Here is a 21,347-nt window from a genome sequence, read left to right as displayed (position 1 = left end):
AAATCATCATTAAGAAAATGGTCTATTTATAATTAGATCAAAAAGAATAAAATACCTAGGAATAAATTTAATCAAGGATGTGAGGTTCTCCATTTTGAATACTACAAGACATTGATGAAAAAAATTGAAGGCACAAATAAATTTTCTGTATTCATGGGTTGGAATTATTATTATTGCTAAAATGTCTAAAATTATTCAAAGCAATCTATAGATTCAATGCAATCCCTATAAAAATTCTAATCGCATTTTTCACAAAATAGAAAAAACAACCCTAAAATGTGTATGGAACCACAAAAGACCTAAATAAAGTAATCATGAGAAAGAAGAGCAAAGTTGGAGGCATCAAGCTTTCTGATTTCAAACTATATTACAAAGCTATAGTAATCAAAATGTTCTGGTACTGACATAATATCAGACATATAGATTAATGGAACAATAAAATAAACCCATGTATATATGTCCAATTATTTTTCAATGAAGGAGCCAAGAATATAAAACAGGGAAAGGACAGTATCTTATCAAATGATACTGGGAAAACTGGATACTCACACGTAAAATAATTAAACTAGACCCTTACCTTATACCATTCACAAAAATCAACTAGAAATGAACCAAATACTTGAACATAAGATGTGATACCATAAACCTCCTAGAAGAATACATAGGGGTTAAGTTCCTCAACTTTGGTTTAGGCAATAATTGTTTGGATTTGATACCAAAAGCAAAGAGCAATAATAAATAAACAAAACTACATCAAGCTAAAAAGCTTCTGCTCAGCAAAGACAAGCATCAGCAAAATATAAGGGCAATCTATGGCATGGGAGATAATATTTGCAAACCACATATCTAATAAGAGGTTATATTCAAAATATACAAGAAACGCATGTAACAACAACATAAAACAAATAATCCAATTTAAAAAATGGGAAAGAACCCAAACATTTTACCAAAGAAGACATTCAGATGGTGAAAGGTATATGCAAAGGTGTTCAACATCACTAATCATCAGAGAAATGCAAATCAAAACTGCAATAATATCGCACACCTTTTAGAATGGATATTATCGAAAGACAATAGGTAGCAAGTGCTGGCAAGGATGTGGGGAAAAACGGGAATCTATGTGCACAGTTGGTGGAGATGTAAACTGGTACAGCAACTGTGAAACACGGCATGGAGGATCCTCAAGAATTTAAAAATAGAAGTGCCATATGACCCAGCAGTCCCACTTCTGGATATATACCCAAATTAAATGAAAAGAGGATTTCAAAGCAATCTCAGTGCTCCCATATTTATTGTAGCATGATTCACAATAGCCATGGTATGGAAACAACATAAGTTTCTATCAACAGATGCCTAGATAAAGAAAATGTTGTATAAATAAATACATACAACAGATTATTATTTAGCCATGAGAAAAAGGAAATCTTGTCATTTTTGTTTTTATCTCATTTTTGAGTGCAACTTTAAAAGCCCTGTGAGCAATTCTCTTACTCATCAGCTGCTGTATTCTAAGAAGTATAATTGAGGTCAGAAAATTATGTGATAAAAGTATGGTGTCTTAAAAACTTGCAATTCATTAGCACGAACAACTTTTTTTAGTGAATCACATCCTTTTTAATTAGAAAAAGTAAGGATAGCAGAAATTTTCCTTTTTTTGAGAGAAAAAGATTGAATTATCTAAAGTTATAAGCTTGATTTTTCAAGCCATAGGTTTTTATTTTTAAAATAACAAAATTAAGAAATGTGTTAATGGCATCAAGAAGATTACTTACATTACAGAATTGGAGAAGGAAACAATGATCTGACTGATATTTTTACTTTTTAGCCTATTGGCTTAGCTGTGTTAATGAGTCTAAAATGAGTTAACTGGGAAATATTCATTAAACAGAAAATTATGTAGTCAGGTATAATGTTTACTATTATAGCTTTTGCCATTTTTTTTCTAGCTACTTTTGAAAGTCAATAACAGTGAAAATATCCCTTTAATATGGTGGCAAAATGAACTAATTTTCAAGGAATTTTTTAAAACAGAGAATTAAATACCAAGTAACTCTAAATAAAGGAAATATTTAGGATCTTTTAAAGATAAAACCCTTATTCTAGGTGAAAACTTGGATATGCAGAAGGGAAAGAAGAGTTGAAAAAAATTATGTGGATATATCTAAATAGATATTGAGTCTATGAAATGTTAACAATAAAGTTTCAAATTTTAAAATGTATATTTGTATTTAAATTCAAGTGAGCAAATACAGCATAAGCAGCAAATAAAGGTAGAAGGTAGTTATGTCTTTTCACTTTTTGAGAAGGGGTAAATGTACTAATTTGTTAGACTTTAATGCATAAAGAATGTATGCTGTAAAATGTAGGGCACTAATAAAATAATATTTAAAGCAAATTAAATTGACAACCTTTTACAGAGGACAGTTAAAATATTTATTGTGAAAGATTAAAAAAACAAGAAAAAGTGGAGTTCAAAGAAATGGCAGCACTCCTCTCTGTTTAAGGACAACTATGTTATACTTAATTATATGTATAAATAACATATGTAAATATATCACATAATTTAAAAATCAGGTTAGATATAGAGTAACTTCTAATTCAAATTCTAAGAATGTTTATATTTAAAATAACTGTTCACTGTCTTAATGAGAAATTCTTTCAACAAAAGCCTAAAGAAAGAGGAAAGTAAAAAGATGAAAAATATACCATACAACACAAGCCAGTAGAAAACTGCTCTAGTTAGTATACTGTTATAAAAGAAGGGCAGAATCATGTTGGAAATGATGAAGCATGTTTCACAATGATAGATAGAGAATCTAAATATTGGCAATGTTCTTTTAAAAAACATTATGTACTTAATAATACATGTTCAACATAAGTGAAAAAAAAGTGAAGTAAACTATTACAAATAGAGATATAAACAATTCTCTCTCACTGCTTACAAACAAGCAGATATCAGTAAGGTTAAAGAAAGATTTAAACTAAGACAATTAATCAATACATACTATATACTAGTATGTATACAACACATACTATATACTAGTATGGGCTATTCATATTTTTTCACATAGAAATTTTCAAAAAATACACTCAATCATATTTCCAAGCATATTCATATAAAAATATAGAAGTGGTGTCACTGCAGTAGCTGCTAGCCAAGTTTGGCAAGTGGGAACTTGAAATGTGGGTATTCAAATTTAATTTTAGTTAAAAATAAATATTTTAATATTGGCTCCTCATTCACACCAGCCACATTTAACAGAGATGTAGAACATTTCTAGCTTCACAGAAAATTCTCTGACCAAATAGAATTCTCTTTGCCATATGTAGAAGTCAGTAACCAAAAATTTGAAAATCCTTATATGGTTTTAAATTCAGTAATAAATGTCTCAATAACAGATGGATCATAGAAATAACCACCATGTATGTTCAAAATTTTTGTAAGAATTAAAGGAAAATATAAAACCAAATGTCTGTTTTGTGAAGTACTGATTGCCTTAAATGCTTACCTTACAAATGAAATGAAACAAAACAAAGCAGAAATCCAAGCATGAATCATAAGAAACTAAAAATGAAAAGCTAAAATTAGGTGAAATTAAAACCAAATGAAGTAGAAGGAAGAAAACAATAGACAGTAAAAAATCAAGACAAAGAACAAAATTACAATAGAGAGGAACAGCAAGGCCAAATGTATTCACATTGAAAACATTTAATAAAATTGATAAAAGTGCTGATAAAAGTTGAGGAGAGTTCCCTTGGCGTTTCAATGGTTAGGACTCAGTACTCATGCATTTGCTGGTCAGGGAACCAATATCCCACAAGCCATGCAGTGCTGCCAAAAAAAAAAAAAAGTTTTGAGAAGAAACAAATCTTTTATGTCTATAATAAATATGGGGATACCAAATGGTTTTTACAGATATTAAACAGATAAAAAAGCAATATTAAGAATATGTTTTAGCATCTATATAAAACAGAAAAATCCTAAAAAGCAAAATACAGCACAACAAATAGAAACCTGAGTAAACCTAACACATATTGTAAAGAAATTGAATTCATTATATAAACCTTCCTACAAAAAAAGTTCTAGAAGCTCAGATGACATTGGTAGTGAATAATAACACTTGAAAATATATCAGTACTCTTTCACAAAGGTCCAGGTAAAAGAAAAAGAAATACTTCCTAATAATAGCCTTGACAACAACTCATCAAGTACATAACATAAATGAAAACTCAGTCAAATCTCTTTGTGGACATAGATAAAGGAAAATAACTTAATCTAGATATAATATATGCACTGATTTTTAAAAAAAGGACAACACAAATGATCACTGTGATTTTATTTCAGAAATACAAGATTGATTTAACATGTGAAAGAAATAAAGGTAATTTACTTCATAATCATTATACAGAGAAAACATTTATCATTCCAATCGATGGAAAAATAACACAAATGTAACATCAATTGATTATAAAATTGGTTTGAAAAATGAGACTAAAAAAAGAAAAAAAAAGAAAAATGAGAATATTATAGAATTGCTTTTATATGAGAAACATATGACGAGAAAAGCCTTATGACAAACCTCATATTGATGAAATATTGAAATCTTTTCCTCAAAAATAGAAAAGGACACATATAGAACTTTTACTGTACCTTCTAATCAATGTTGAAAATAAAATTATAGCCTTAAAAATAAGTCAAGAAAAAAAATTGCACTTGGAAAGAAGAAATAAAGTGTGATTATTTATGAATGCAATAACTGTTATATAAAAATCCAGACGAATATATGTATATTTGAAATGACAGAATTAGTAAAGTTAGAGAATCATTGGCTATAAGACCAACATGTAAACCTCATTGTATTACAGCAGAAAAAATTACTAAAAATTTTCAACTAATGATGTCACTTACAAAAGCACGAGTGTGAAATACCCATGTATCTTTTAAGATCTCAATATAGAAACATACAAAATATAATAAGGAGAATTTGAAGAAAACCTAATTCATGGAAAAATAAAGCATGATATTGACTGGAAGAGTCAACACTGTAAAGATGACTATCTTTACAAATTACTTTGAAGATTAAATGCAATCCCAAACATAATTCCAAGACTTTTTTAAAATTATTTATTTATTTATTGGCTGTGTTGTGTCTTCGTTGCTGCACGAGTGTTTTCTCTGGTTTCAATGAGCAGGGGCTACTCTTTGCTGTCGTGCCCGTGTTCCTGATTGCCATGGCTTCTCTTGTTGCAGAGCACTGGCTCTAGGCACATGGGCTTCAGTAGTTGTGGCACATGGGCTCAACAGTTGTGGCTCACAGGCTCTAGAGCGCAGGCTCAATAGTTGTGGTGCACAAGCTTAGTTGTTCCATGGGCACGTGGGATGTTCCTGGAGCCGGGATCGAACCTGTGTCCCGTGCATTGGCAGGTGGATTCTTAACCACTGTGCTGCCTAGGAAGTCTGCAGGATTTCCTTTAAACAGCTTTATCAAGGTGTAATTTACACAGCACAAAATTTATCCATTTAAACAGTATAAATCAGTGATTTTTTAAAATATCTTCATAGAGTTTACAACTATCAACATTAACAAACTCCAGACGTTTTCATTCCCTCAAAAAGAAACATTGTACCGAATAACAGTCATTTTCTAATCCTACCTCTCCTCAGCCCTTGGTACCTACAATCTATTTTCTGCCTCTAGATTAGGTTTCCCTCTTCTTGATATTTCATATAAATGAACTCACACAACATGCGATCTTTTGGGAAGGTTGAAGGCCATAAAAATAATGTAGAGCAAAAATCTGAAAGGTGGAAAGAGAAAGGCCCAATGGTTTGGGACCCTGGGGTTAAGGAACAACAATCAGGGGCATCTTATATCCCCCAGCCATCAGAAGAAAGTGACCTTGGCCAGCTGCTTCCCAAACCCAACCTAGATGTAGAAGGTGGTGCAGGTCAGCCATTCCTCCTCCATGTTCAGGGGACTCCTGTGGGCAACACCAGGTGAGCCTTACAAGGTGATCCATCAGGACACCTGCCAACAGGGAGCAGTCAGAGGAAGTGCTTCTCCTCCCTGCACCAAGACACATAGAGTTGGGGGTGTGGGTGGGGGTGGGACCAGCAAAGGGGATCCCATGACAAAAAGTACTGAACCCAGGAAACCTCTTTATCCCTGAGGATATAAGACTCCAGCTCTACCCAAGACTTTGTTTTCATTTTTGTTTTTTTTCTAACCAGAGACTTTGGAAAGAATGGATTTTAAATGTTATATTTACATAATGAGTGGTGGAAATTAACAAACTACTCATAAATGCAATAATAAGGGTAAATTGCAAAAATAGCATATGGGAGTGAAAGGAGACAGGAAGAAAAATATATACTGCCTTATTCCATGCATAGGAAATTCAAAAACCAGAAGCAGAGATCCTATAATGTTAAAAGTCAGGTCAGGAGTTAGGAAGGAGAGAGGAGATGTGATGAGAGAGTACACAGAAGCAGGGGTGCTGGGGGCAGGAAACTGCTGTTTTATAATCTGATATATAATTACATGGTTCTATACACACTGTGATCAATCTGCACAAGCATATGTTCAGTTTCCTTGATGTACAGTAAAATTAAATAGAAAGGTTTATTTTAGGAAAAAAAGCATTTATTAAGGCATGATTTTTTTATGAAAAGCAAGAACTGGAAATTAGTAAACATGCAGTAATGGTATAAAATATAAATAAAATACAATCAAAGTTGTATTCCATTGTTTAAAGGAACATTAACAGGCCTTAAAATAAACTATAAATATGTCCAAAAACACAAGTGAATCCTAACAAATATAATATTGACTAAATCAAGCCTTTAGCAAAGTATTTGAAACATTTAATAGCTTACCTTTTCCTCTTCATTCTCTATATAAAGCAGGGTAGAGTTCTTCATAGCACAGGCTGTCACACTCTCATTCCATGTTTTTTTCCAAGACTAGTATAATAGCAATTGTTGGAATATGTAAACCAGTCTTTTGGACAACAATCAGAATTACATTCTGAAGAAAGATTATGAATTATTACCCAAAAACAAGTTGAATTTTAAAAAATAATTCATTTACATATTTGCATAGGTGTAAACATGCACGTACATAGCATTAACTCTGCATTCCCACAGGTGGGTACAGGCTTGTTCAGACACTCACGGACAAGGCTCCTCCTCTCATTCCCTAACTGATGTGCCCACATGAAGCAACCACACAAACAAAAATATCCACTCTCTACATCTCCTGAAAGTCAATAAATGCTACTACTTTTTTAGAATGGTAAACTGATTTCTCTCATATGATCATGGGAGAAAATTTGAGGCAATTGGCAGCAATGGGTATAAAGATTTTAAATGAATATTTCTGCATATTGTTGCATAAGAAGGAACACTCTCCTGTAAACATGATTTATCAACATTTACTGTCTGAGTTTATAATGTATGTTTTTCCCACTAAAGTCTATTATTGTCTTTGTCTAGCCTAAGATAGTGACAAAATGCAAACTGTACTAATATCATAACTTTGCAAATTATTATGTACTTTTCTGGAGCCTTGTCATCAGAGAGGAATTATTCTGCTCTGGCATTTCAATACCTAGAAAAAAATGAAGTAATCTTTAAAAAAATTAACATTGATCGAACTGTCATAATAATTTTAGTCTCAGTTTAAATGTATTGTTTTTAATATTATAATGATCTGGAATAGAGCTTCCCTGGTGGCGCAGTGGTTGAGAATCCACCTGCCAATGCAGGGGACATGGGTTCAAACCCCAGTCTGGGAAGATCCCACATGCCACAGAGCAACTGAGTCCATGTGCCATAACTACTGAGCCCACGTGCTTCAACTACTGAAGCCTGTGCTCCTGTGCTTCACAGCAAGAGAAGCCACCGCAATGAGAAGACTGTGCACTGCAACGAAGAGTAGCTCCCACTCTATGCAATTAGAGGAAGTCCCGCGGGCAGCAATGAAGGCCCAACACGGCCAATAAATGAATAAATAAACAAAGAAATAAATAAGTTTATATTAAAAAAGAATGATCTGGAATAAAATTGATTTTTACCAATAAAAAATTAATAAAGTAATGCAAATTGGGGGAGGGGAGAATATTTCAAAAGCCTAAAGGAAGAGCCTTCACCACCTCTTGCAGCATTTGGTTTAACCAATCTCTAGAATTAATTTGTATTTCTCAATAAGGTCTTTCAGTTTCCTAAAGCATGTCTTTGAGTTATGAAATCAGAATATATATGTAGATATATAATATTCTCTACAATCATTCTGTTATTTACACTTTGGACAATCTCAGAATAACCTTTCCACATTTAGCCTAAATGCACATTTTCAAATGAGTTCTATTCCACAATACTATGAAATTTGAGAGGCACTGACAGTCACTAAAGTGAAAAGTTCCATTATAATCTTTCAAAAATTTACTTACTTGGAATGAAAACTCTCACTCTCACTATAGTATACATCAAGACAAAGCAGGTGATTCTCAGGATCCCAGCAATGAGCTTCCCTGGAGGTGATGGTGAATCTGCAGGGAGAGAAATGGAAACACTGAGAAGAGTGATGGAGACAATTGTTTAGAAAGATTATATAGAAAAGAACCCACATAAACAGGGAGTCATGATATAAACTTGGACCCCAAACCCATATCTACCATTGTAATCCTTCTCTCAGAATATAGCCAGAATATAGCATTGCATTTTCAGCAAATATAATGTTTCATGAGTTGTAGCTCAAAGACTACAAACTACAACAATGCCAAAATAAAAGTAGTCCTCAGATTGCATATTAGAATTCTGTGTTTCAGACTCAAGCTCTGATCTTCATAAATAAAATGGGCGTGAGCTATTAAATGCTTTACATTTGCAATGGCAGTTCCTGTCACTCCATTGAGGATACTGAGAAGCATTTTGAAAGTTTAATTCCACATCGGTTTTCTCCTGTTCAGTTACTGAAATGGAACTCTTCATGCTCTTACCTCATTTGCTGTCTTCTATCCTTAACCAGATTCGGTTCTGAATAGTTTTCCCTTTGGTTATTCCTCTCTGCAGGGTGTAATATCAAGGATGGTGCTCTATGAAAAGTGTACTTAAGTAGTTAAAAAATGACGTATAAAGTCACAAGAAGCCTAGAGGAGGTAAACTGGGTGGTGTGTAAGATGAGTAATAACACTCATTTTGCAGTTGAACAACGTACAAGTTTGGTTCTGATTTCCGTAGAGCTTTAAATAAGTGTTTCATGATGGAGTTGGGAGTTTTTAAAGTAATATTCTGTGTTTGACATAATGTTATTTCATTTTTGGAACAATGAAAATTAATAAATTAGTGAAAAATAAAGTTCATGAATAGTAATATCCTTATCAATTTAAAGTCAACATGCCCAGAGACATTTTGAAACTGTTATAATAACTGTATTACAATGCCATATTGGAAAAAAGCATACATTTTTATGATAATTTTAGAATCCACTGTTGTTAAAGATGGAGCATTCTAAAGATGAGGGAATAGTAGTGCTGGCATATACAGTACTTCCTGCACTAAGTTGCTTTAATTAGTGACTTACTTTCATTTATTTAAAGGGAATGAGGTACTATCAAAGAATTTTTTATTTTGTTTTGAGTGATTGTAGAATGCTGAGAAGTCATTAAAAATTGAAAGAAATATTTTACATGTTAAAAATGTTACATGATACATTAAACTATCCATAACTTAGTAAATAATAAAACCAAACAATATAAAAAGATTTTTAAATAAATACTTATTGTTACACAAGTAATTGGCAACTGATAATGGCTAAGTTATGAAATCATAAAATGATAAATAAAAGTGTAGATCATTTATGGAAGAACAATGTTGATGCAAACTTCCAGAATGTTCCTACAGCTGTGAAGTCAATGAGGGTAGCTTTAGTTGTATAAGCCATTATAATGACAGATAATGTACTTTAATAATTCAGTCAATGGCGTCTGTAGTCAGTGAGATCTAGAATCAATTCTGGCTTTGAAATTTATAATTCAAGACCTTTATAAATTATTTAGTATCTAGAAACCCAGTTGACTACCCTAACTTTTTTTTTATTTTTTACAATAAACTGCATCCAGTTGACTACTCTAAAATGAGAATAAAAACATGTATGATATAAAGCATGTGAAACAGTTAATATTAAATTTGTCCTTTTATTTTATTTATTATTTTAATATCATTGCCATGATACCATTCATATCAGTTAGACCATGTAACATAATTTCTTAGACAGGAGACTCTATCGCAGTGTGGCTTATCTTTTTTCAATGTTTTGTTTCAGTTTTTCAAAAGCATTTGATTCTTTATAATTGAGCTTACATTAGCATTTTACTGAAGCTACCTCATCCTGATTTTTATTAAAACTCTACTGCTTTTATTCAGTCTAGGTGAATGAGGAACCACATTTGGCCTTCACAATTCCATGAATCCATTATAAGTATCTATTTTCAAAGGCTGACCTAATATTCAATAATTATATAATTATATCTATATTGATTATGATATTCAAAATTAAACATCCTAACTATATTAAATTAATTATCTTCACCATGATGCTTACGAGATTTCACTTTAAATCGCATTGATTTACAAACTCAGTTACACACATGTGTATGCACAGGCAAGAATTTGACTATTTTAAGAAATCCTCCAAAATACTTCATATTTTATTCTCACTTTTTTCCCTGAATTATTCAAATCAAGATACCAGTATCTCTTTGATTTGGTTGTATACCAACATCCCTAAGTTGAACCACATGGAGCGTTTGTAATCTCCTACCAAATGAGATGGGGTATTAGCAAGGAGAGGAGAGACACATACCTTCTGTAGGCCAGAGTCCTGCCTCTTCTAGTGGGTGACCAGGTTACTGCTATAAACAAACAATATTTGTGGTCTTCATAAACTGCCCTGTGAAGGCCCAGAGTGAAGCAATAGTGGAAAAAGTCGATTTCTCCTCAATGTGTCACTGAGTTTAAACAGGAAATTCTTACACTTCGGTATTTTGAAGATACTTTATCTCATCACACACCTTCAGAATATAGGAGACTGGGTGTGTAGTGTGTCAATAAGTTTGTTCTTTGGCAAGTGCCTCTGAGAAATTGTTTTCAATTTCTAAAAGACATTGGGAGACAAAACACATGACGTACATGCTGTTGACAAGCTTTCATCTCAATTACAAACGTTGAAAACCTAGGCCTTGTTAAGAGCATCTTCAGTACTTAGGTTCTCCTTTTAGACAAAGTTGCTCAGTCTTGGCATTGCATATTTCTTTTCCTCATATTCTCATTATGTCATTTCTATTATAATGCAAAAATCATACTTCCATTAACAATAGGTATTTAAGGATATTTGTCACTAATTCTGAAGATTTGCTACATTTTAAACTTTATTGTAACTGTCACACAGACATGAATGCCCAAGCTTACTTCTCAATTTTTCTGCCCTAGTTCTTAAAATAGCTGCATTTAATTTTGCTATTCCTAAATAAGTTATTGAGATTTCCCCTGGTAAAAATAAATGCCTCTGGGCAGGATAAAACATTAAACAATATCAAACTATATCATCATGGCAGAGATTGAAATATTGAATAACCACTTGTTATATTATTCATTGATGATCCTCCAATCATAACTTCTTGCCTGTATTTTAATAGGAATATTTGTTGTAAATAACAAAAGCCCAAGCTGATGTTGAGGGAAAAGAAAATAATCTTTTACAATTGTACTTCACAAAAAAATGGAGAAGGCAGAAAAAGTACTTTTAAAACAAGTTTAACATGTGAACATAAAAAGACATAAAACATTAAGTAAATTTTCAAATTTGCCTCAAATGGATTTTTTTTCATCAATCCTCATCTGTATCAAGAAAAGGGGGAATGTTTATCTATCATTCATAAGGATATTCACTTTCAATGCACGTGAAATATCTCTAGGACACTGAGTTCAGGCCAAATCTAATTTTTAGCTTTCTAAAATCTAGAAAAACAAAATGTAAGTTCATAGTTATGTCCTTGTAATCTAGACTAATATTTGAGCCTTCTAAAACAACAGTTATGGATGACTATCTATATGGTTATATCTATCAATTACATTTTACTTTCATAAACTAGTAATAATTTTCTCCTCTATTACCCACAACAGAGAATTACAGCAATTGAAGCATTCATTAGTGATGCCAATCATGTAAAATTCACTAATGCTGGCTTTCAAATTTTGAAGTACTTATGTCTACTAGTCCTGTTGTCATTCACTTTGTTGTTTTCAATTAAATAATGTTATACACATCATGTGCTTTGTTAGATGCCAAAATATGGGTTCAACCTTCTGGCATTTACTTTTAATAAAATCTATGTTCAGACAATATAAAGAAAAGATAAGTTTGCTCAAAATAATGAGTGGTTTGAATTTGTTGTTTATGATATAAACATATGTGTTTGTGACTATGTCTACTAATGGCAATCCCTAGTGACCTGAGAAAGACAGATACATTGGAAGTCAATACCAAGTGAAAATATATTTTTAATATGATGGCAAGATGAATTCATTTTCAAGGGATTTTACATGGAGGGAAATTAATTCCCAACTGCCTCTAAGTAAAAGAAATATTTTAGGGTCTTCTAAAGAAAAGACTCTTATTCTAGGTGAAAATTTCGATATGCACAAGGAAAGAATGGAAGAAAAGAACTTATGTGGATATATCCAAATAGATATTGAGGGGTAAACTATTAATGATCAGATTCAAATTTAAATATATATTTGTATTAGAATTCAAGGGAGCAAACAGGCATGAGCAGTAAGTAAAAGTAGTGAGGAATTATGTCTTTTCCCTGTTTGAGAAGGGGGGAAATGTACTAACTTGGACTTTATTTAGTAAAGAATGCATGCTGTAAAATGTAGGGCACTGATAAAACTAAAGCATATTAAATTCATAAGTCCCTGTAAAGGAAAGTTAAAAATATTTATAGTGAAATATAAGAAAGCAAAGATAAAGTAGAATTCAAAGAAACGATATATTATACTTAAAAATTAGTTACATATACTTACACATAAAAAATATGTGTAAGTATATGATAATTTAAAACATCTTAAATATATGGAATAGCTTTCAATTTACATTCTAAGAATGATTATATTTTAAAATACTTTAATACAGCTATATATATAAAACAGTTATTTTTATAATTGATATCTTAAGGAGATTTTTTTTAACAAAAACATAAAGATGAAAGTAAAAAGTTGAAAAAAATACCATTCAACACAAGCTAGTAGAACTGCTATAGTTAATGTACTGTCACAATATAAGGCAAGAACCACATTAGAAAACATGAAGGATGTTTCATAGTAATATATTGAGTATCAAAACCATTAGCAATTTTTAGAAAATCTGTATGTACTTAATAACACAAGTTCAATATCGATTTGAGAAAAATGCATAGGTATACAATCATACATAGCATTTTAAACAACTCTCTCTCACTGCTTATCAAGCAAGCAGATATACCAGTAAGGCTATAGAGAGATCTAAACTAGACAATTAACCAATATATATGTGCGTGTGTACACACGCGCACACACACACACTTATTTTCCATGGAAAATCCCAAACGACCTTTCTGGCCAACCCGATACTAGTGCAGCATACTCATATTTTGAAGTTCACATGAAAATTTTCCAAAAATTCACTATACACTCAGAAATCCAATTATATTAATATAAAATATATAGAACTGTGGTGTCACTGCAGTAGCCTCTAGCCAAGTTTGGCACATGGGCACTAAAGTGTGAATATTCAAATTTAATTTTTAATTAATTAAAAAGAAACAAAAAATTAAGAGTGGTTCCTCATTCACCCAGCCATGTTTAAAAGAGATATGGAATGTTTCCAGATTTACAGAAATTCTCTAATTACAGTTTACCTAAGATAGAAGTCAACAACCAAAATTTTGTAAAACTTTATCTGGTTTTAAATTCAGTAATGTGTTTCTAAATAACATATTAACCAAAGAAAAACCCACAGTGAAAGTTCACAATTTTTATATGAATTAAAAGAAAAATATAACAGAAAAAGTTTGTCTTGTGACTAATGATAATCTTAAATGCATACTCTACAAACCAAAGAAATGAAAGAAGAAATCTGAGCTTGCATCACAAGAAACTAAAAATGAAAAAGCAATTTAGGTGAAATTAAAGTAATCCAAATAAAGAAGAAGGAAGAAAATAATAAGTAGTACAAAATCATGGCAAAGAAAAAAATTACAGTAGCAAGGAATAAAAGGGCCAAAGTTATTTTCCTTCGAAAGACAATACAATTTACAAAGGACTTTCGAAGAAAAAAATGAGAAGGCACAAATCTTCTATATCTATAATACCATGACAATACCATTGTGACTTTTACAGATGTTAATCTAAGAAAGCCACACTATGAATACATTTTACTATCTATATGGAACAGAGAATGTCTAGAAAATGCAAATTACCAAATGTAGTACAAAAAGTAGAAAGCTGAATAAACTTAACATGTGTTATACATGTTCAATTCATTGTATAAACCTTCCGACAAAAATACTTCTAGAAGCTCTACTGGTATTGCTAGTAAATAACAACACTTCAAAATATAATAGGACTTTCACAAAGTCTCCAGGTGGAACAAAAAGGGGAATGCTTCCCAAATTAGCCTTGATAACAAAACCTGTCAGCTTATGTAATGTTAATGAACTCAGTCCAAACCCTCTGTGATAAGGAGTGAAGGAAAACATCTTAATCTAAGTATGATACATAAACTGATTTTCGAAATAAGGAAAATACAGAATGATCATTATGGTTTTATTTCAGAAATGCAAGATTGGTTAATTTGAAAGACATACATACTTCATACACATTATTAAAAAAAAGTCTCATTCCATTGAAGGAAAAATAATAAAAATGCAACATCACTGATTGGTTACAAAACCTATAAGAAAAATATGAATACTATGAAATTGGTGTCATAGGAAAAACGTATGATGAAAAAACCTTAAAACAAATCTCATACTTGAGCATGAAATATTGAAATATTTTCCCTAGTATAGGAAGGATACAATATAGGACCTTTCCTGTACTTTCTAGTCAACATTGTAAATAAAACCCTACCCTGTGAATATAAGTCCAGGAAAGAAAAAAAAAAAGCAGTTGAACCTAGAGAGAAGAAATAAAGTGTGATTATTTATAGATGCAATAGCTGTTTATAGAAAACATCCAGAGGAATATATATTTGAAATGCTAGAATTAATACATAGAATCAGAGAAGTCATTGGACATAAGATCAACTTGTAAACCTCAATGTATTTCTGTTTGCAGCAGCAACAATTACTAAAAATATAAAAACAAAGATGCCATTTACAAAAGCATGGCTATGAAGTACCCATATTTCTGTAAGATTTCAATATTGAAAAATATGAACTATAATATAGGGATTTCCCTGGTGGCCCAGTGGTTGGGACTCCATGCTCCCAGTGGGGGGATGGTCATGGGTTGGATCCCTGATCAGGGAACTAAGATCCCATATGCCTCATGGCATGACCTAAATAAATAAATTAATAAATGAATAAAAATATAATGTAATATAATAGGGAGAAATGAAAGAAAACCTATTTCATTGGAAGGATAAAGCATGATATTGACTGGAAGCGTCAGTATTGTAAAGACAACTATCTTTACAAATTATTTTAAAGATTAAATGCAGTCGCAAGCAGTTTGTTAAAACAGCTTTATTGAGGTGAAATTTACACAGCATAAAATTCATCCATTTAAAGATATAAATCAGTGATTTTAAATGTATTCGCAGTTTACAACCATCACCACTATCAAATTTGAGACTATTCATCATTGATCAATTAGCAGTCATTTCCTATACCCACCTCCCACAGCCCTTGGTAATCCCTAATCTACTTTCCGTCTCTGTTCTGTTTTTGATATTTCATGTAAATGGGCTCATACAACATGCGATCTTTTAGACAGCTTGAAGGCCATAAACAATATTGTTGAACATAAAAATCCAGACACAAAAGTAATGATATCTATACTTTTTGGTGTGCATAGTACATTTCAATAGTTTTTGAGAAAACGTGCATTATTAGAACAAATAATATAATGCATTTAAAACTTTATGCAATCATAATATTATTTCCATTTCATACAAGGTAAAGTTAAAAATAAAATAGCATCCAAACTCACATTTTAATTCTCACGCTTATGCTTGCAATTATATGTATATGGAAACTCACAGCTGTCTGATTTAATGCCACTTGCATACAGCAGAGCACAGTTACGTTTACCACGTGATGCTGACTCTGTTATCCTGTAATGGATAAAAATGCATAATTCTCTTATGTCATATGCGGGCAACCCAGAAACAATAGCATTTTCCATGTAACTGTCTTAAAAGATATTTTGGAAATGGCTAATGATGTTTTTCATATAATTTTAGTAAGAGTTTGTTATTAGAAAAACTGAGTAGCCCATTCTCTAATATTTATATCAACATTTCATAAACCATCAACATCTTTCTTCACCTTTCCATAATTCAACTAAAACAAATGTGTTAATGTTATTCTCAAATTCTGACTTTTTTGTATTTTCCTCCTTTATATGGCATTCTTTTTAAAAACTTACTTTAGTTTGAAGGTTGAACCATTTAGCCACATCCATGGATGATCACGGCCTTTACGAAAGACTGAAATCCATGACATAATTGATAGGGAAGTCAGGAATTTCTAGCCAAAAATAAAGAATTTTCCCTTAAATAGTCATTATAAAAGCTTTTGATTAATTTTTAAAATACAAGTAGTATGTTCTTTCATAGGATCCTTCGTTTTCTGAACAAAATGAGACTTTTAGATCCTAATCTAACACTAAAGATATATTAAAGTTGAAAGTTTTAATATTGCCAAAAACATTAACTAATGTCTGTACTTTTGATTTAAAATTCACTCAAACATTTATGCTTAGCAGTTTCACTGTTATATTTTTCTTATATTAATAAGGAAAATTCTGATTCGTGTAACTCAATTGTTACCCATGTTGTAAAAACTAACATAGCAAGGATTTAAATAAGTTTTTAGATTCTGTGACATTCACTTCTGTGGATACTGTGACTATATCAAGGGATTTCTCTGCTATGTTTCTCAGAGTTCTGATTTTAGAGGGAAATTAAGGAATTGAAATTGAGAAAATAAATGACATATAAAACCAAACAATAAAACCAAAGATTTGGTTTTCTGGGTCCCACACCATTCTTTGATTAGATAAACCCCAAATCAATCTGTTTCTGTATTGGTGGAATCCAATGGACCAGACAAGGGGACAGAGACTCATTTCTCCCGGCTACTCCCTGCTAAGTATATAACCACTGGAACTAATCAAAGACGCAAGTCAAGGAGAAATCTGAAAGGTGGAAAGAGAAAAGCGCAATGGTTTGGGACCCTGGGGTTAAGGAACAACAATCAGGGGCATCTTATATCCCCCAGCCATCAGAAGAAAGTGACCTTGACCTGCTGCTTCCCAAACCCAACCTAGCTGTAGAAGGTGGTGCAGGTCAGCCATTCCTTCTCTGTGTTTAGGGGAATCCTGTGGGCAACACCAGGTGAGCCTTACAAGGTGATCCATCAGGACACCTGCCAACAAGGAGCAGTCAGAGGAAGTGCTTATCCTCCCCCCACCAAGAGAAACAGAGTTTGGAGGTGGGGTTGGAGGAGGGACCAGCAAAGGGGATCCCATGACTAAAAGTACTGAGCCCAGGAAGCCTCTTTATCCCTGAGGACATAAGACTCCATCTCTACCCAGAGACATTGGGGAGAATGGACTTTAAATGTTATATTTACATAATGAGCATTCGTAACTAACAAACTACACATAAATGCAATAATATGGATGAATTGAAAAAATAGCATATGGGAGTGAGAGGAGACAGGAAGATAACATACTGTATGATTCCATGTACATGAAGTTCAAAAACAAGCAAAGAGATTTTATAATATCAAAAGTCTGGACAGTGGGTAAATAAGGAGCATGGAGAAGTGATGAGAAAATACAGAGGAGTGGGACTGCTGTGAGGTGGAAACTTCTGTTCCATGATCTGATTTGCAATTACATGGTTCTGTCCATTTTGTGATCAATATGCAAAATCATGATATGTTTATTTTCCTTAATATATGGTAAAATTAAATAGCACAGTTTATTTTAGAAAATAATAGCATTTGTAAAAGCAAGGTTTTTTATGAAAAGCAAGAAATGGAAATTATCAAATTTGCATTAATGGTATAAAATATAAATAAAATATCATAAAGTTGTATTCCATTGTTTAAAGGAACATTAACAGGCTTTAAAATAAACAAACTACAAATATGTACAAAAACACAAGTGAATCCTAACAAATATAATATTGACTGGATCAAGCTTTTGACAAAGTGTTTGAAACATTTAATAGCTTACTTTTTCTTCTTCATTCTCTATATAAAGCAGAGTAGAGTTCTTAGTAGCACAGGCTGTCACACTCTTATTCCATGTTTTTTTTTCAAGACTAGTATAATAGCAACTGTTGGAATATGTAAACCACTCTTTTGGACAATGACCATGATGACATTCTGAAGAAAGATTATGAATTATTATACAAAACAATTTGAATTTAAAAAATAAAAATTAACTTACATATCTGCATAGGTATAAACATGTTGTGTATGTGTGTCTGCGTGTGTGTTTATCTATTTATCTATCTCTCTCTCTCTATATATATATAAAATGTATCTCTGCACCATCAAGCCTGGTAACTACATAACAAACCACACTCATACACACGTTCACAGAGAAGGATCAGTCTCTTATCCCCCGATTTATGTCTCCATATAAAACAAACACACAAAAATATCCACTCTTTACAGTCCTGAAAGTCAAGACATGGGACTTCTGTTTTAGAATAGCAAAATTATTTGTCTCTCATCATATTACAGTGGAGGAAATTTGGGACAGTTGGCAGCAATGGGTATGGTGATCATATTGTTGCATTGAGAGAAACACGCTCCTAAAATCATTCAAGAATATTTATTGCCTGATTTTGTAATTTATGTACTGCTCCCCAATCTATTCTTATTTTCACTATTCTAAGATAGAGACAAAATAGAAACTGTATTTATATCAAAAGTTTGAAAATCATTGTGTACCTTTCTGGAGCTTTGTTATTGGAGAGGAGTTATTCTTCTCCGGTATTACAGTAGCTAAAAAATTAATCATTATAAAAATTAATGTTGATCTAAATAAATTATAATGATTTTAGTTTCTTAGTTTGAAATTTGGTTTATTGTTTAGGATTAGAATAATATGGAATAAAATTGATTTTAGCAAGAAAAATTAACCTAGTAATGAAGAAAGAATATTTCAAAAGGCTAAAGGAACAGACTTCACCACCTCTTACAGTATTTTTTTTAACCAATCTCAAGAATTAATTTGTATTTTTTCAATAAAGTCTTTCAGTCTTTTAAAGAATGTCTTTGAGTTATGAAATCAGCTATGAAATCAGTCATGTATGTATAATTATTTCTGTTGTATGGTTTTGACAAATTCAGAATAACCACTCCTCATTATCTAAATGCATACATTTTGACAAGACCTTTCCACAATACTATGAAGTGTTTAGAGGCACTGACCATCATTAAAGTGAAAAGTTCCCTTACAATTTTTCAAAAGTTTACTTACAGTGAGTAACAACTATCATTGTTATCACGCTGGCCATCAAGACAAGGCAAATAATTCCCAGGACCCCAGCAACGAGCTTCCCTGGAGGTGATGGTGAATCTGCAGGGAGAGAAACAGAAACACTGAGAAAGGAGTGATGGAGACAATTGTTTAGAAAGATTACATACAAAAGAACCCAGATAAAAAGGGAGTCATATGTAAACTTAGATCCCAAATCCATTTCTATCACTGTAATCTTTCTCAGAATTATACCATTGCATTTTCAGCAAATATAAAGCTTTATGAATTGTTGATCAAAGACTACAAATTACAACAATGTCAGAATAAAAATAGTCCTCCGATTTCACATTAGAATACCATATCCAACTTCAAGTTCTCTTCCCCAAGATGAAAAATGTATGAGCTTACCCTCTACTCTTTCTCCACACCTCTGCACCCCAACTGCATGTCCTAGAACAATTCCATTGTGTGACTATTAAATGTTTTACCTTTGCAGTTGTAGTTCTTGTCAGTCCGTTGAAGATTCTGAGAAGCATTTTCAAGTTTTAATTCTGCATAGGTTATTTCCTGCTCAGTTATTGAAATGGAACTTTTAGTGCCCTTAGGTTTTATTTGCTGCTTCTTTGAGTTCTTGGCTACCTTCAGTTCTGCATAGGTTACTCCCTGGTCATTCATCTCTGCAACTGAGTGGTGTCAAGGACTATGCTCTAAGTGTACTTCAGAATGAATGGTATATGTAAGATGAGATCCCTACTACAATAAAATGGGCGGGGTGAAGAGTTTAGTGCTCACTTTGCAGTTGAACAATCTTAAGGGCAGGTTAAATTCCTTAAAGCTTTAAACAAGTGTCTCATTGTAGAATATTTTTTAAAGATATTCTACATTTGACAACATACTATTGGTTGAAGCAATGAAAAGCAATAAATTAAGGAGGAATAAAGAAGTTCATGACTAATAATATCCTCATTAAAAGTCAGATTTCACAGAAATATTTTAACATCATTATAATGCTTATATTAAAATTAAAATGTTGTATTAGAAAAGAGAGATTCACTTATATTTATGATAATTTTGAAATCCAATAATGGTTAAAGACTGAGTACTTTAAAGATGGGGAAAGAGTAATGTTGACATATACAACAATTTCCTGCAGTAAATTACACTATTTGGTGACATATTTATTTATTAAAAGAATTACCAAATGGTCTTTATTTTGAATGGTTGAGGAGTTCTAAGAAAACGTTGAAAACTGAGAAAATACTTCATATATAGGAAAATGTTACACAGCACACTAAACTTACATATAACCTGAACAATATTGAAAATAAAACAATGGAAAAAGACTAAAAATTACTTATTTTACAAAAGTAATTGATAATTGACATAATGGCTAAGATATGAACCCACAAAATGATAAACAAGTAAAGGTCATTTATGGAAGAACACTGTTGATTCAAACTTCCAGAAAGATCCTATAGATGTCAAAGTTAGTAAAGGTCATTTTAGGTGTATAAGTGATGGTAATTACTAATTTTAAAAAATCCAGATAACATAACAACTCAGTAGTCAGAAAGATCTG

General features: G+C 32.0%; 1 protein-coding gene and 1 pseudogene across 1 annotated transcript; both read right to left on the bottom strand.

Annotated features, from left to right (window-relative positions):
- Positions 1-5,844: 5,844 nt before the first annotated feature.
- LOC130834031 (NKG2-F type II integral membrane protein-like) lies at positions 5,845-10,626 on the bottom strand (annotated as a pseudogene).
- Positions 10,627-16,258: 5,632 nt separating this feature from the next.
- LOC130833363 (NKG2-A/NKG2-B type II integral membrane protein-like) lies at positions 16,259-20,443 on the bottom strand. The gene is made up of 6 exons (XM_057702936.1): positions 20,257-20,443; positions 19,769-19,867; positions 19,237-19,290; positions 18,512-18,663; positions 16,694-16,794; positions 16,259-16,379 (listed from the first exon to the last, which is right to left on the bottom strand). The coding sequence occupies exons 1-6, from the start codon at positions 20,441-20,443 to the stop codon at positions 16,259-16,261; spliced, it is 714 nt and encodes a 237-aa protein (XP_057558919.1).
- Between the last annotated feature and the right edge of the window lie 904 nt (positions 20,444-21,347).

The sequence above is a fragment of the Hippopotamus amphibius genome, chromosome 12 (assembly GCF_030028045.1).
Source record: "Hippopotamus amphibius kiboko isolate mHipAmp2 chromosome 12, mHipAmp2.hap2, whole genome shotgun sequence".
In the NCBI taxonomy this organism is placed as follows: domain Eukaryota; kingdom Metazoa; phylum Chordata; class Mammalia; order Artiodactyla; family Hippopotamidae; genus Hippopotamus; species Hippopotamus amphibius.
Note: the sequence above shows the minus strand (reverse complement) of the source record. Positions and strands in the feature narration are given on the sequence as shown.